The following is a 15,843-nucleotide window of genomic DNA, read 5'->3' on the forward strand; positions in this document are numbered from 1 at the left end:
TGAAGTAATGCACTAACTCGAACATCTCTATTCATTTCTACCCTGACAGCCCAACCTAATGTACCAGTGGACTCACACAGAGGTACCATCGCCGGCGCCGTTGACTCCAGGTCGTTTGGAACCCCACGTTGTTTGGCCACACATTGTGCCGTCCGCCGAAGCCGCCACCAAGTCAGCGGCACATTCAACTACCTGCCTACCGGAGGATAGCGAAAGCGAAGACGGCAAAATGACCATCACTAGCACTCCGAAGGCGTTCAAATCCAAGGCCGACTCGAATCTCGAAGATCTGAAGAACAAAGTGAACAAGTGCGAAAACTTAAGTGACGTTAGAAGACTTATCCAAACATTCTTAAGTGAAGTGAACAATGGTAGTGCTAATCCGGTGGAAATCGTAGAAGCGAATAATCGAACGTGTCTACTTAGTGACCTACTCAATGAATCCGAAGTGACGATTTATCCTATCGAAGCACGAAATCAAGATGCAAAGCAGATTGTGACACCTCCTCAAGCACCGCCACTCGTTATTTCAGCAGGGGAAGCTGAAATACCACGTATTAATGGAAATTTATCGAATGAATGTGATCCCAATATGATTAACGCAAGCTTGCCTAACAGTATTGATGAACGCAGTGATTGTTCCGCGCCAAATATTAACACGAGTGATGGTAACCTCACTAACGGAACCGTGTTCAATAACAATCTTAATGAGGCTCAAACAACTATCTATGTCTGCCAGCACTGCTGTCACAAAGCAGTGACTACAAGTGAGCAAAGTTCCTGCACTACCAGTAATGACCATCCGGTACCCAATGTTCGCGACACGCCCAAGCAACTAGTAACACAAGAAACCCAAACTGACCCAGAGAAGCTCACCGATAATGTACCTGTTCCGGCGGCAGCTCCACCTCCTCCGCCACCACCACTTCCGCCGCCTCCTCCTCCTCCTCCCCCTCCGCCACTATCCATGCTTAAAGCTGTACCACCTCCTCCCCCTCCGCCTCCTCCAGCCCCGCCACTTCCGTTGCCACCGGGTAGTTCCGGTTCCGGTGGTCCACCCCTGCCGCCACCACCACCACCACCGCCGGTCCTTGGGCCAGGTCCCCTTGGACCAGCTCCACCGGCACCCCCTCCACCCATGGGCATGATTGTTCCGGTTAACACTGCCGCCGCTGCAGCTACCCTGGGACCAGGTAAATTACCGTCAAGCGCTTCTCCGAGTGCTGCCCATTCCGGCCCTATCGCGGCCCCTACCGCAGGCCCTCCACAACCATTACCATTACCAATACCGACGCCCGGAGGATGGTATCAGGCAAATAGTAAGCGTTTTTGATCAATCCCCACAGGAATTTATGTTTCTAGCTTTTTTTTCGTAGTCACCCTCAGTTGTTCTCTAATACTTTCCTTTTTCCGGAAGAATGGATTATTTCTGTGTGTGCAATTCTTTACATTTAGACAGAACAGTACAGCTGAAAACCACTTTAGGATTATAATTCTAGCGTTAGTTTGACATAGCTACTCAATTACACTACACCAATGATCTGTTACAAGCTTGCGCTTGATTACATATTGTATACAACACTGATAGAATTGTAAAATTAAGTTTAGTACGAACCTTTGACAGTGTATTAGACAAGGTATTAGACGTTGTGGTGATTGATTTTAAATGAGCTTAACACATAAAATTGAGTAGCACGTTACACAACTAATCAAGTGTCACTATTATTCACCCTGTTTGCTCATATGGTGCTACTGTAGAGCTAGTATGCTCTCTATCAGCGTTTCTCAAACTATGGGTCACGACACAGAAGTGGGTCGCGAACTGTTTATTGGTGGGTCATGATGGTTTGGAATATCTCAAGTAATCACGGCGCTGAAGACTTATTGCATGCAGATATACGGTGTATTTAAATACACCGGATATCTTCATGCAATGCAGCGGCCGTTCGCTCGTTGCAACATGTTTACATTGCAACGAGCGAATGCCATTCGCTAATTGCAACGTCATTTTGACACTAAAGTGCATCGAAATGCACTGCCAGCATGACTGACAGCACAATTTTGACACTTGATTGCCTTTTAGTTGCAAAAATTTGTCAAATTTTGCAATTAGCGGACTTGCAACTCAAAAGCGTTGCAACGAGCGGGTTTGCAACGAGCGAACGGACGCTGTACCGCTTCAGCACCGTGGTTACTTGGATAAATGTATCACTTAACCCGTTTGACCCCAGGTAAAAAATGAAAGTTCAAAAAATCGCCAATAGCCCATTTCTCAACAGAATTCAACCAAATTTTGAAAACGCGAACTCGCACAACACTACAGTTTTAGAAATATAAGGGATCAAGATTTTCTTGGATTTCTGGACGGAGTAAGGCCGGTGGGTCACTGGGTCAAGTCGATCAAAAATAAGGCCAAGTACGATTTGCACCCCCATAACTTTCTTATTAACGAAGTTTTCCAATGGGAGTTTGCACATTCCGTTGCCTAACGATAGTTGATGCTGCTACAGGTTCGAATTTGAGATTTTCCGATAGGTTTCTTTTGAGTTCTTGAGATATTCAACATTTCTGAACCATTTAAGTCTTCGTATGTGTTTGTTGTTTTCAAATGAAATAAAACACGAGAAATTATTCTCTTATTAACCCTATAAGTCATCGGAGACATCTTTAGAACATGTGTTGCCCTTGTAGTACTATTAATATTTCCTGAATATCTCGATCATTACAAAACATAAACACTCGAAATAATCACCAAGGATTATTTTCAATTATTTTTGTCGCTTTTATTTGCACCTATAGGTACTTGAACATCAGTATAATGTTGTTTTATCAACGAGTAGTAGAAATTTTGGACGATCTGATTGAAGTCATGCCTTGACTACAGAGAACCGTCGTAGATGGACTACAATTAGACCTATTAGCATGTGGAAAACAACGGTTAGCTCCAGAAACCAATTCTACATCGAACAGGAGTAAGTAAAAGCCTCGACTACATTCCTGAGTACTCGGTATGGCCTGGCTGAAGTCAGGCCTTAAGTTAATTGAGCTGTAGATAAACTGTAATCACATGTTTTACCCGTGTGGAACCTCTGTGCACAACATAAACTCATATTCTATCTGGTGTCAAAAAAGGATTCGCACAACTATTCCTCGGAAAATTTGATGACCTAAGCGAAGTCATGCCTTGACTTCAGAGAACCATAGACGGACAACAATGAGAGTATTATGCACGCGGAAAGCAATGGTTAGCTCCAGAAACCAATACTACATTGAACAGGAGTAAGTGAATTCCTCGACTAGATTCCTGATATCGACGGGACATATTGATTGAAGTCAGGCCTTGAGTTCTATGAGCTGTTGATGAACTGTTATCACATATTTTTCCTGTGTAGAATCACTATTGACTACATAAACTTACATCTCATCATGTGTCAGGGAAAAGGTCTCTCACTCTCACAAGTATTCCTAGGAAAATTTGATGACCTTAGCGAAGTCATGTCGTGACTTCAGAGAACCGTAGATGGACAACAACAAGATTTTTTTGCACGCAGAAAACAACTGTTGGCTCCATAAGCCAATATTACATCGAACTGGAGCAAGTGAGTTCCTCGACTAGATTCCTGAGTACTCAGGATATCTTGATTAAAGTTAGGCCTTGACTGCCGTAATTCTGCAAAGTGACGTAAGCGACATTGACAGTTTTGGTCAATTTTTTGATTATTATGCATAAAACTATTGCTCATCCTCTAAGTTTTTTTTTCCATCGATGATAGATTGCGACTAGATCTTGCATTCTAATACAGCAGGCATGCCAAAGTGTTATTTTTACACCAAATATTATACATAATATACCAGAAAATATCGACAATATGAATGGCGCATACGTCACTTTGCAGAATTTCGGCAGTTGAGCTGTTGATGAAATGTAAACACATGTTTTACCTGTGTGGAACCTGCTTGGGCTCCATAAATTCATAATCCATCATGTGTCAATGAGCAGGTCTCTCAAAACTATTCCTATTAAAAATTGATAAATTAAGCGAATTTATGCCTTGACTACAGAGAACCGTAGATGGACCACAATAAGACCTATTTGCATGCGGAAAACAATGATTGCCTCCAGAAACCAATACTACATCGAACAGGAGTAGGAAAAGTCAAGGTATGAGCGAATTGAGGCATGAGCGAATAAGTTTATCAAATTTCCCAAGGAATAGTTGTGCGACACCTTCTCATTGACCCATGATAGAATATGAGTTTATGTAGTGTACAGTGGTTACACATAGGTAAAACATGTGATTACAGTTTAACTACAGCTCATAGAACTCAAGGCCTGACTTCAATCAAGATGTCCCGTGTATTCAGGAACCTAGTCGAGGAATTGACTTACTCCTGTTCGATGTAGTATTGGTTTACTGGAGCTAACCATTGTTATCCGCGTGCAAAAAACTCTCATTGTTGTCCGTCTATGTTTCTCTGAAGTCAAGCCATGCCTTCGTTTAGGTCATCAAATTTTCCTAGGAATAGTTGTGCGAGACTTTTTTATTGACACATGATAGAATATGATTTTATGTAGTGCACAGAGGTTCCACAGGTAAAAAAAAGACACTACACCGTCTTCAACCAGAGGTTGTACAGACTGAACGAGCACTAACATATGACAACGGACAACACACATAACACCCAGTGGCCCAGTGGAGAATTTTCCGTTTGACGAAAAGTTTTCCCCGACTGGAGCGGGAATCGAACCCACACTCCGAGGCTTACGAAACGCCTAGATGACTGACGCCTCTAGCCGCACGACCACGAAGCCCACATGTGATTACAGTTTATCTCATGTTTTATCTACCGTCAAATGATTCAAGGCCTGGCTTCAATCAGGCCATCGCTGGTACTTAGGAATCTAGTCGAGGATTTCACTTACTCCTGTTCGATGTAGTATTGGTTACTGGAGCTAACCGTTGTTTTCCGCATACAAATAGGTGTAATTATAATCAATTTACGGTTCTCTGTAGTCAAGGCATGACTTCAATCAGATCGTCCAAAATGTCTATTGATCGTTGATATAACAAACATTATACAGATGCTCAAGCATTGGTGCAAATAAAAGCGATAAAAATAATAATTGAAAATAGTCCTTGGCGATTATTTCGAGTGTTCATGTTTTGTAAGGACGGGTTCGGACAATCCATCGAGATATTCAGGAAATATTAATAGTACTACAAGGGCAACACATGTTCAAAAGATGTCTCGGATGACCTATGGGGCAATAAGGAAATAATATCTCGTGTTTTATTTCATTTGAAAACAACAAACGTAAATAAAGACTTGGATGGTTCAGCAATATTGAACATCTCAAGAACTCGAAAGAAACCTATCGGAAAATCTCAAATTCGAACCTGTAGCAGCATCAACTATCGTTAGGCAACGGAATATGCAAACTCCCATTTGAAAACTTCGTTAAGAAGAAAGTTATGGGGGTGCAAATCGTACTTGGCCTTATTTTTGCCCGACTTGACCCAGTGACCCACCGGCCTTACTCCATCCAGAAGTCCAAGAAAATGTTGATCACGTATATTTCTAAGACTATAGTGTTGTGCGAGTTTGTGTTCAAAATTTGGTTGAATTCTGTTGAGAAATGGGCTGTTGGCGATTTTTTGAACTTTTATTTTTTACCTGGAGTCAAACAGGTTAACTTATGTAATATTCTATTGCTTTTCGAAATTTACAAATACAGTCAACTTTCGTTTGTTGTACTAAGCTCTTAGACCAGTTAGTGAAAGACTTTAACTAACTGGGCTGAGTTTTTAGATTATAAAATAATCTCTAACAATAAAAATTCAGAGGTACCAACTTCGACAAATCGTGCTTCACGTAAAAAAGTGACGTTTGCCTTTGTTTTAATTGGGTTATAGCACAGTTAACAGCCGCCTACTTAAATCATAGCCCTCCTAAACGTAGCCAAATGAACGAAACTTGGTTGCACTCTCTTGGAGAATCGGCCGAATCAATTCTTCAAAAGTATTTTGTTCTTATTATATTTAAGGTTATGTATTCTTAGCCCAAAATGTATCTGGAATTGATTCGGAAACGGCAAGTTCACTATCAGAAGGTTCAAGATTTATACTCGAAAAACATAGTGCCAAGTTCAGCAGGTAGAATTCAAACCTCTACTTCTCATGGCATTTTTTGGAAACGTTTTTCAACATAAGAAGAGTCGTTCAAAGTCGTGGGAAAGAAATTGTCAAGGAAAAATTCAAAATGTCGAAAATCAGCCAAAAAATATCAGAATTTCGATCACCGAAACTTTTGTAATTTCCACCGAACATTCTTCTTCTTCTTTATTATTGTACGTTCCCATTGAAACTTTGCTTGCCTTTTCTTCAACTCAGTAGGGGTACTCACTAAACAGATTAAACTGCTGAATAAGCCTTGGTGATCGCGACGTTTTATCAGTTTAATCAGTTTACGCTGTTAAGTGAATCCCCCTAGTGTTTGAGCACTTTCACAGTGAAGGACCTGCCATTGCATGAATTTGTATATTGTGAGGCAAGGGTACCCATCCACTTGGACAGTGATTGGTATTTTGGGCACTTTTTCGCTATAACTCAGTAAATTCCAAACAAATTGACTTGAAATTTGGTACACAGCTAGATAAACAAACGTATCTCATCGCGCTCAAAAAATTGTGTCAATTGATTTTTAATTGACTGAGTTATAGTGGAAAAGTGCCCAAAATAGAAGCCCTGCCGCGATGGTTCCACTTCCCTACATGATAACAAGTTCTGCAGAAGAATAAAATAATTGCTATATCTTCAAAAATTTGGTATAATCTTTAGAATCTGTGGAGTTTTGTAGTATTGCTAAGAATAGTGAAATTTGCATTGGACACTTACCAACTTAACTCATATTTTTAATGCAGACAGTTCACTGAAACTGTCCTATATAAATAAGAATAGGACAGCTACAGCTCCCCTGATACGAATCAGAGCGAGTAATTTGATAACCATGTAGAATAGGGTGGCTAAGTCAAGGTGTCCGGCCATTTGGCCGAATGCTGTTTGGCCGAACGCCGTTTGGCCGAACGCCATTTGGCCGAACCGTGATCAAAACAATTCAGAAGAAATTTTTGACATTCTAACTGCCAATATGATCATCAGAAATATTACCTTTTTTAAATCTTAGGCTATTCTTTTTAGTTTTGACATTCAGAGATTAGTTGGCGTTGGCGTCTATTTTATCACAGATTTTTTCTTCTTTGACTCATAGACTGTTGTTTCAAGTTATACTGAGGCTGAGAACAATGGTATGGTCATTTGAGTAGGCTGAGTGTACCAGTTATCGCCATAGTGGTTCCCTATTTGGCCATAGTGATTATTTGAGATAATTCAAAGTTTTGCATCATTTCAAGAGTTTTAATGACAAGAAACATTTAAATTCTTGATCTTAAAACGTTCATAGTAAGTCAAAGTTTAAAAACTTTCTAAATTTCCACTATGGCCAAATAGGGAACCACTATGGCGATAACTGTTACACTTACCCTACATCATTCATTTTTCGACCAAACGGCATTTAGCCAAATGACCCTTTCGGCCAAATGCCGTTCGGCCAAACGGCATTCGGCCAAAGGTGCTCTTATGAGAGCGGTTAAATTGGTAGCATTCTGACAAAAGTAGACGTACATATAGGCTCAGTGTACCAGTTCTGGTTATAGTACCTCAAATTCGCCATAGTTGATTTTCAATCTTAAACGATGCAAATCATCAAGAAAAAATATGTGAACAATAGAGCACGTTCATAAAAGATGATTGCACTCATTTAAAGTTCACATTTTGCTCAAATTATGATAGAAATAAATCATTTTCCTTAAAATTTCGGCTTCCTTGCACCCTATTTTGCCATAGAGTACCAGTTATGGCAAATCCCATAAGGAATACATGTAAATAGTGCGAAGTGGAACCGAAATTAAAAAGTATGTCCATAACTGGTACAGGGTTCCTATCATTGGCACACGCCGTAATAAATAGTAAAAGTGGGGTTGGCTCAGATTTTATATTTTTCCTGTAAAGTATGAAAGCAAATCTATCATTTGACATATCGACGACATTCGTCGGTCTTCTTCTTATTTTTGTAGAAGTAGTTTTCCTTAGGTAGTGCGATAACTGGTACAGGCACCCTACAGGGTGTTAGGTTCCTGAGTGCAAACTTTTTAAAGGGTAATAGAGGACCATGAGTGGTGAAAAAAATTGTTCTACGTATATGGTCAAATCTCAACCGTTACGTAGCTATTGAACTCTCCATGTTTTTGACTCTTATTGCCTTAACTGGCTATAACTTTAAAATGGTCAAACTTATCACAGTGTTTTTTACCCTAATTCGAAAGATTATTGAATTTTCTATCAAATGGCATCTTTGAACCGATTGGTTTAGTTAAATAACTAAGTTTTCTAGAGCAAATAGCCTAAAAATTGTGTGTTTTAATTTGTTTTAGTCAATTATCTTTGAAAAATGCGTAATAATTTAAAATTTTTTCTCTGGCAAAGTTGTGGTCCCTGTTTCACTCTACAGTTCGTTCTTTGACATCAAACTTCTATCTCTTATCGTTTTCTTGCAATTTTGATTTAAACGTCGCATTTCAGATCAAAAATTTGCAATCGTCATGGTAAGCACTTTTTTGCGCACTGTGCCGCACATTTAAATCAAAATTACAAGAAAACGATAAGAGTTAGAAGTTTGGCGTCAAAGAACGAATTGTAGAGTGGAACAGGGGCCACAACTTTGCCAAAGAAAGAATTTTAATTTATTACGCATGTTTCAAAGATAATTGACATAAACAAACAAAAACACACTATTTTTAGCTATTTTGCTCTAGTAAATTTAGTTATTTAACTAAACCAATCGATTCAAAGATGCCATTTGATAGAAAATTCAATAATCTTTCGAATAAGAGTAAAAAAAACTGCGATAAGTTTGACCATTAGTTATAGCCAGTTAAGGCAATAAGAGTCAAAAACTTGGGGAGTTCAATAACTACGTAACGGTTGAGATTTGACCATATGCGTAGAACAATTTTTTCACCATTTATGGTCCTCTATCACCCTTTATAAAGTTTGCACTCATGAACCTAACACCGTGTATTTAAGAGCTGATTTTCATGTACCGACTTTTCGAACCCTCTAAGCAGAATACCCTCTTCGAATGAGTGTAATCAGTTATTGTATAAGAGCACGGCATAAAGATCACAAGGCAGGCTAGTAACATATGTAAACATCTATTTTGGATGTAAACATGTGACGTCGCTCTTATCGTCTTTCACGTTGAGCAAATTGGTGTAGAGTACTAGATCACCTATGAACGTTTTGAATTACGTCATCAAAAAGCTGTCAGATTTCGGGAATATATCACCTTTTTACACCGTGTATGTTTAACCCTCTAATACCCAAATTTTTGATTTTGATCTAAATATCATTTTTCGTCATCTAAAATCGATTTAAACATGTTTTGGAAGATGATTCTTTTTAATTCTCGATTTCGTGAATTTCAGTTTTTGATTTTTCTAATTTTTATTTTTGAACATCCCCACACTTTTATATTTTTCCTGGAAGCCAATTTGGGGAACGTATTTTTTTAGATGAAAACATTTTGAGATTTAATGATTTTTGTTGAAATATTATTATTTTATTTTTTTTTTCACAGAAAATTTTATCTTCCGTGTAACTTTAAGGAAAATAATTTTAGAGTGTATTCGATTCCCTTAAACTAATAAACAAGGATAGAATGATTTGGGAAAAATTTAAAATATGTTAATTGTAGCGATTCAATAGAAAATAAACAATGACTTCTAAAAGGTGACTATAACATCAATTTTTCAATGATTTTTAAAAAATGTGAATACGCTTTCAAATACACCAAAAACCATTTTGAGATATACAGAACAGCCCTAAATATCAGCCAAAAATATAAAAAAAAATGATTTTCCACGAAACAAAAATTACAAAAATGCTCAAACTATACCCCGTCTAAAGGCGGGATTGGGTATTAGAGGGTTAATTCCGCCCTCGTTTGCTTATCCTCTGACAGATATGCGTATTTCGACTACCACTTGTAATCTGTAACTGACACCGAGGATAGTGATAGTTGAAATACGCGTATCTGTCAAAGGATAAGCAAACAAGGGTGGAATTAAATGGTACAATAACTCAAATGTTCCCAAACTTTTTGCTACCGCGGCGCCTTTCAAAATTTTCAAAAATGTCGCGGTGCACCAACAACTTTTTACAAAGATGATCGGCGTTGAGTAAAACCGGACCATGCGTTTTTCAATGATTTTGGGAAAATCTCGGGGAAAATGTCCTGCAAGCACTTGGGATATCAAGTCAAGAACGTTCTTAGAATCTGAAAAAATGGGCTCTTAAAATGTATTTTTTTTTTGAAAGAAAAATGGCTTGACGATTCACAGAACTTAACAACAATTTTAAATTTCTTCGCGATTGCAATGCAAAATCTTCAAAATTGTAAAATGAAGTGGTTTGTCAAACTGCAAGAAACATAGATAAAAAAATAGATTGTAAAGCGACACAACACAAAAGAAAGGGTGTCCAGAATAATGCACGAAATCGACATATAAATTGCCGCAGAATTGTTATGCAACAGTGATGTTTGTAAAAATGTCGTTCCGAAACGTTTGAGACAGCATGAAGACCAGGACATTGACAGCAATAATTCTGAACAGAACTTCAAGTAGGACTTTGAAATATTTACTTTGAATTACAAGCTATTGATGAAATCGAAAACAAAGCTGCGTCATTAAAAAGTACAAATAACAATTTCAAAAGTTTAACTAAAATTGTCAGAACTTCGGAAATTCAAAAATTTGGTCTTCTTTATCTTAAAGTTCCACGAGGATATCAGGAACAACATTCGTAGAACATCCGATGATTTCGCAACATTTATTTTTAACTGAATATTTGGAAAGAAGAAAGCCCTTTTTGAGCGACTATCTTTCGTAGACTTCTTCAAAAAGGCAAGACTTTGTAATATAAAAAAGTCTGTGAAGCGACACTAGTTTTACTAAACAAAACAACAAACAGCAAAACAGAGATTTCGCGTTTTGAATAATAAAAGTTTATTCTTTTCATTTTGACTTAAGAGCCTGCGGCGCACCTGAGAGATGTTCACGGCGCTCCACAGCGCCGCGGCGCACAGTTTGGGTAGTACTGCAATAACTGATTACACTCATTCGAAACTGATTTTCTGTTTTTTTTTCGGCATGTGTAACAAAAAAGGGACACTTACAAATGCATCGCGCCCCACGTTGGGTGCCGTTACAGAAAATGCTATGCAGAAGACTACAAAATTTACAAAAATGGAACATTACAAATGCACAAAAACATAACACAAACTAGCAACATACAACAAATAACATTAATTGTGCTCAGTTATACAAACGGATAACGAAGTGTGAACTCAAGATGACGAGGTTTCATAATTGTTCTTGGTCCATCCTGTAATCATATTTTTCTCTGGCAGGTTGCCTTTTGTTCGCAGCGTTAGTTGCTTACATTGATTCTGACAGATGTAAGAGATGTAACGTTAAGTTTCCAGTCCTCCTGCCCAAATAGTCACAGACCCTTATAATCAAAATGCAGACACAGAAAACTTATAAAAAGTAATACTAGCACAACAAAAATGAAAAATAAACCGCCTATCCTCTTCTTTTAACGTAGATAGATCTGATAGATTTTCTTTTCTCAATCCTTCCTTTACGTGGTGTCTGGTACAATCAATGGAGTGTATCATATAGAAGCTTCCCTTAGCATCCTCAGCTCTTTGTAAATAGCCCTTCTATCAGAAAAGAACCACCTTAGAGTAGAGCAATGACAATCATCCACTTGTACAGCAACTATGACATTCACCCTCACATTTACTGTATAGATTCACACTCGGTGTTCAAATCGATAGATTTAGGATTTTCCATCTAAATCATTGCAGCCCTCCGTAAGACTGCCGTTAATCCCCCGAAGCCAATGAAACCCCTCTACTGGACCAGGATAGTAGCCCCTAAAACGAGCCCGGTCACCGAAACCGACGCCCCATGTGAACTTCCCGAAGAGGTCAAACCTGCACTTTGGCAAGAGCTAGAAGAAACGAATCTAGATAACATGGACGAGTTTACTGAGTTATTCTCCCGGCAGGTGGTAGTTCCAAAAATCAAAGAAAAAGTCGAGAAGCCGGAGAAAACGGTGAAGGTACTAGACAGCAAACGGTCGCAGAACGTGGGCATATTCGCTAAGAGTTTGCACGTCCATTTCGATGAGATAGAGTTCGCCATCTACCACTGCGATACATCCGTGGTCAGTCTGGAAGCATTGCAAAAAATCCTCGAAATCAAAGCCACGGAGGAAGAGCTGGCACAAATAAAGGAATGTGCCGAGGGAAACATACCGTTAGATCCTCCCGAACAATTCCTGTTACGAATTTCGGAGATCTCGTCCTTTTCGGAAAGGATCTCATGCATCGTATTCCAGGCAGAGTTTGACGAACTCTACATTTCGGTCACGAGGAAACTCGAAACTGTCAAACACACCTGTGAGTTTCTGATCGAAAGCGAACAGCTCAAACACCTATTCTCGATCATCTTGACCCTTGGTAACTACATGAATGGCGGTAACCGAACCCGTGGTCAAGCCGACGGATTCGGACTGGAAATTCTCGGAAAGCTAAAAGATGTGAAATCAAAAGACAATAACGTCACGTTGCTGCATTTCATCATTAAGACCTACATAGCCCAATGCAGGAAGCAGGGTGTGCTTCTACACGAGGTGCAACTGCCAGTTCCGGATCCTGGCGATCTGGACCGAGCTGTACTGGTGGATTTCGACGACTGCCGGGCACAGCTCAATTCACTCAAAACCAGAACGGATGGTAAGTAATTTAGAAGTTAAACGGTTAAACTAGCTTTTGTTGCAATACTTCACGCGAGAAGCAAACAAATGGACTGGATCTCGTACTAACCCGACGTCTCCACAGAAATGGCTTGCCATTTTGCTGGACAGATGTGTCATGACAGAAATGTTCTCTCGCTGTTTTCTCTTTCTGGCAGCAAAATGGCAAGCCATTTCTGTCTAGTGGAGAAGCGGGGTAATGTTAAAACCTTCTTGTTGCATCCTGCTTTTGAATATTTGCAGACAAATGGATAAAGCAGCATCCATTTATTACGTAACGCTATGTTTACAGAAAGCACTTAGGCTCTTTGTACATGTTAGGCTAGAAATGTTTTGGTTTATGTCACGATTTGGTTCGAGAACGGATCAACGAATTATCAACGGATCAACGAATTAATTTTTAAATTACAGAATGTCGATGCACAACCGAACGAGTGATACAAGAATCGGCCGAGAGCAACATTCAGCCGTTCAAGGAAAAGATGGAGGCTTTCATCGAAGTGGCCAGCAAACGAATCGAAAAGCAGTTCCGCAAGCTGGACGAGTGCCGGGAGATATTCCTCAAAACGATGGTTTTCTACAAATTCACGCCAAAATCGGGCGTCATCGAGGACTGCAAACCAGAGCAATTTTTTGAACTTTGGGCGCCATTCACCCATGATTTGAAGAGCATCTTCAAGAAAGAAATTCTTCATCTGTCCACTGAATTGTAAGAATTTATCATTCGAAGGGATTGGACAAGTTGCTCTGATGTGTATCATCTTTTACTTTCAGGCTGAAGAAAACTAAGCGGCCGCCGCCAACCACGAATGGCATTACCAAGCAGACATCTTCCAGCAAAATGAAGACAAGTTCTTTGAAGGAAAGATTGAAGCGACTGAGTAATAAAAGCTAAACAATGGGTACCTATACATTGGATTGTTTCATTCACATATACCTAAGAATGAAAAAAAGAACACCATCGTGACCGTTTTTTAAGTCGTAACAAAACGAAACCTGTTCTTAAAAACTCAAAATCTTATTTTAAAGAAAACATATTTCGAAGAACCTGTATAAAACAAGATTTTATAATAAACAGTGAAATTACACATTCACTTGGAATTGGTACATGGATAATAGTTTGAAACCAATAATTTAAATCTTCGTCAGATTCTATTGAAAAATTGACTATCAAAAACAGACACACACAAACCACATTTTACGAAAAAGTTATGTAAAGTGTAATAATAGAGATCTTACGCTTATTCCCAACCATTAAAGAGGCATCAAATTAAATTGTTTTTAAGCATATCGTTAATACTACTGTATCGTCATATTGATGAAAAACTATCAGAGATGTATTTATTAAAAATCGAAAAATATTTATCATTATTATAACAATATCGCTATTACTACGTAATTACTATTTTATCTTGTTCCAACGAAAATATGATAGATTAGTTTATAGTGTATCGATTTATATGCTTTGGCCTAAGCATGGCAACAGAATATTATTCATTGTAAATATGAATAAAAAAAACTTAAATACCAAAATGGAAACAAAACTATTTACAGAAACGTAATTTTGTGGAACGATAATAATAAAAAAAAACAATTAAAACTGATTGTTGTTCTCTTAGGGAGAAATATCCCTTTTCCATCCGCAAATTGAGACCTAACTTCACAAAACACCGTACGCAAATATGTCGCAAATATGTACAAATCGACATTTTGATTATTTTGCATATAGTGGTATAGAGTCTATCTGTAGAGCTATCCCGAGACGGAAAAACTAATAACATTTTTTTAACCCTCTAATACCCAAATTTTTGATTTTGATCTAAATATAATTTTTCGTCATCTAAAATCGATTAAACATGTTTTGGAAGATGATTCTTTTTAATTCTCGATTTCGTGAATTTCAGTTTTTGATTTTTCTAATTTTTATTTTTGAACATCCCCCCCCACACTTTTATATTTTTCCTGGAAGCCAATCTGGGTACGGATTTTTTTAGATGAAAATATTTTGAGATTTTATGATTGTTGTTGAAATATTTTTATTTTTATTTTTTTTTTCATATAAAATTTTATTTTCCGTGTAATTTTAAGGAAAATAATTTTAGAGTGTATTCGATTTCGTTAAACTATTAAACTAGAATAGAATGATTTGAGAAAAAAATAAAATATGGTTATTGTAGCGATTCAATACAAAATAAACAATGACTTCTAAAAGGTGACTAAAGGGGTACTCACTAAACAGATTAAATTGCTGCGTAAGCCATGATTTTCTGCTTATTTGAAATGTTTCATGATTTTGCAAATGAAATAATAAAAGATTGCCTCGGTGATCGCGTCGTTTAATCAGTTTAATCAGTTAACGCTGTTAAGTGAATCCCCCTAATGTTTTTTTTAAATGTAAATACGCTTTAAAATACACCAAAAACCATTTTGAGATATACAAAACCGTCTTACATATCAGCCAAAAATATAAAAAAAAATATTTTCCACCCCTAATTTCATTTTCATTTTCATTTTGCAGCATTTGGTGGGGCAATAAGAGCGCAAGTCAATCCAAAGCCGAAGATCAAGGAGGGGTAATGGCCGTAATAGTCCGTGCGGACCACATGAACACCATCGGAGGGGTAATGGTATGGGTTGGGGGAAGGAATTGGAGTGGACTTGACACAATTATGCAAATAATACGGCGAAATTCAATGAAACATGGGTTTAACCCTCCACTTCCCATGGTTGTTCTAGCTAGAGAGCACCATCGATTTTCGACGAAATCTGGACAAATGGAATTAGATAAATATGATGCAGTAATTTTTAGAATATGACTGTAACCTCATAAGTTTAACCCAACTACTAACTACTTGTTTGAGTAGAACTATTGATAAACAATCAAGGACCTATTGGTTTA

The 15,843-nt window shown here is 38.1% G+C and overlaps 1 protein-coding gene across 4 annotated transcripts in view; it reads left to right on the forward strand.

Moving 5' to 3' along the window:
* LOC109420070 (protein cappuccino) overlaps positions 1–13,855 on the forward strand; it is a 70,854-nt gene extending 56,999 nt beyond the window's left edge. For 3 of the 4 annotated variants that reach the window (XM_062851394.1, XM_062851395.1, XM_062851397.1), the window contains 4 exons: positions 50–1,319; positions 11,992–12,924; positions 13,356–13,653; positions 13,719–13,855. In XM_062851394.1, the coding sequence (XP_062707378.1) occupies positions 50–1,319; positions 11,992–12,924; positions 13,356–13,653; positions 13,719–13,839 (2,622 nt within the window). In that variant the 3' untranslated portion in view covers positions 13,840–13,855. The remainder of the gene's footprint in view (positions 1–49; positions 1,320–11,991; positions 12,925–13,355; positions 13,654–13,718) is intronic. The other variant, XM_019694372.3, reaches the window with a different exon arrangement.
* Positions 13,856–15,843: the final 1,988 nt, after the last annotated feature.

The sequence above is a fragment of the Aedes albopictus genome, chromosome 2 (genome assembly GCF_035046485.1).
Source record: "Aedes albopictus strain Foshan chromosome 2, AalbF5, whole genome shotgun sequence".
In the NCBI taxonomy this organism is placed as follows: domain Eukaryota; kingdom Metazoa; phylum Arthropoda; class Insecta; order Diptera; family Culicidae; genus Aedes; species Aedes albopictus.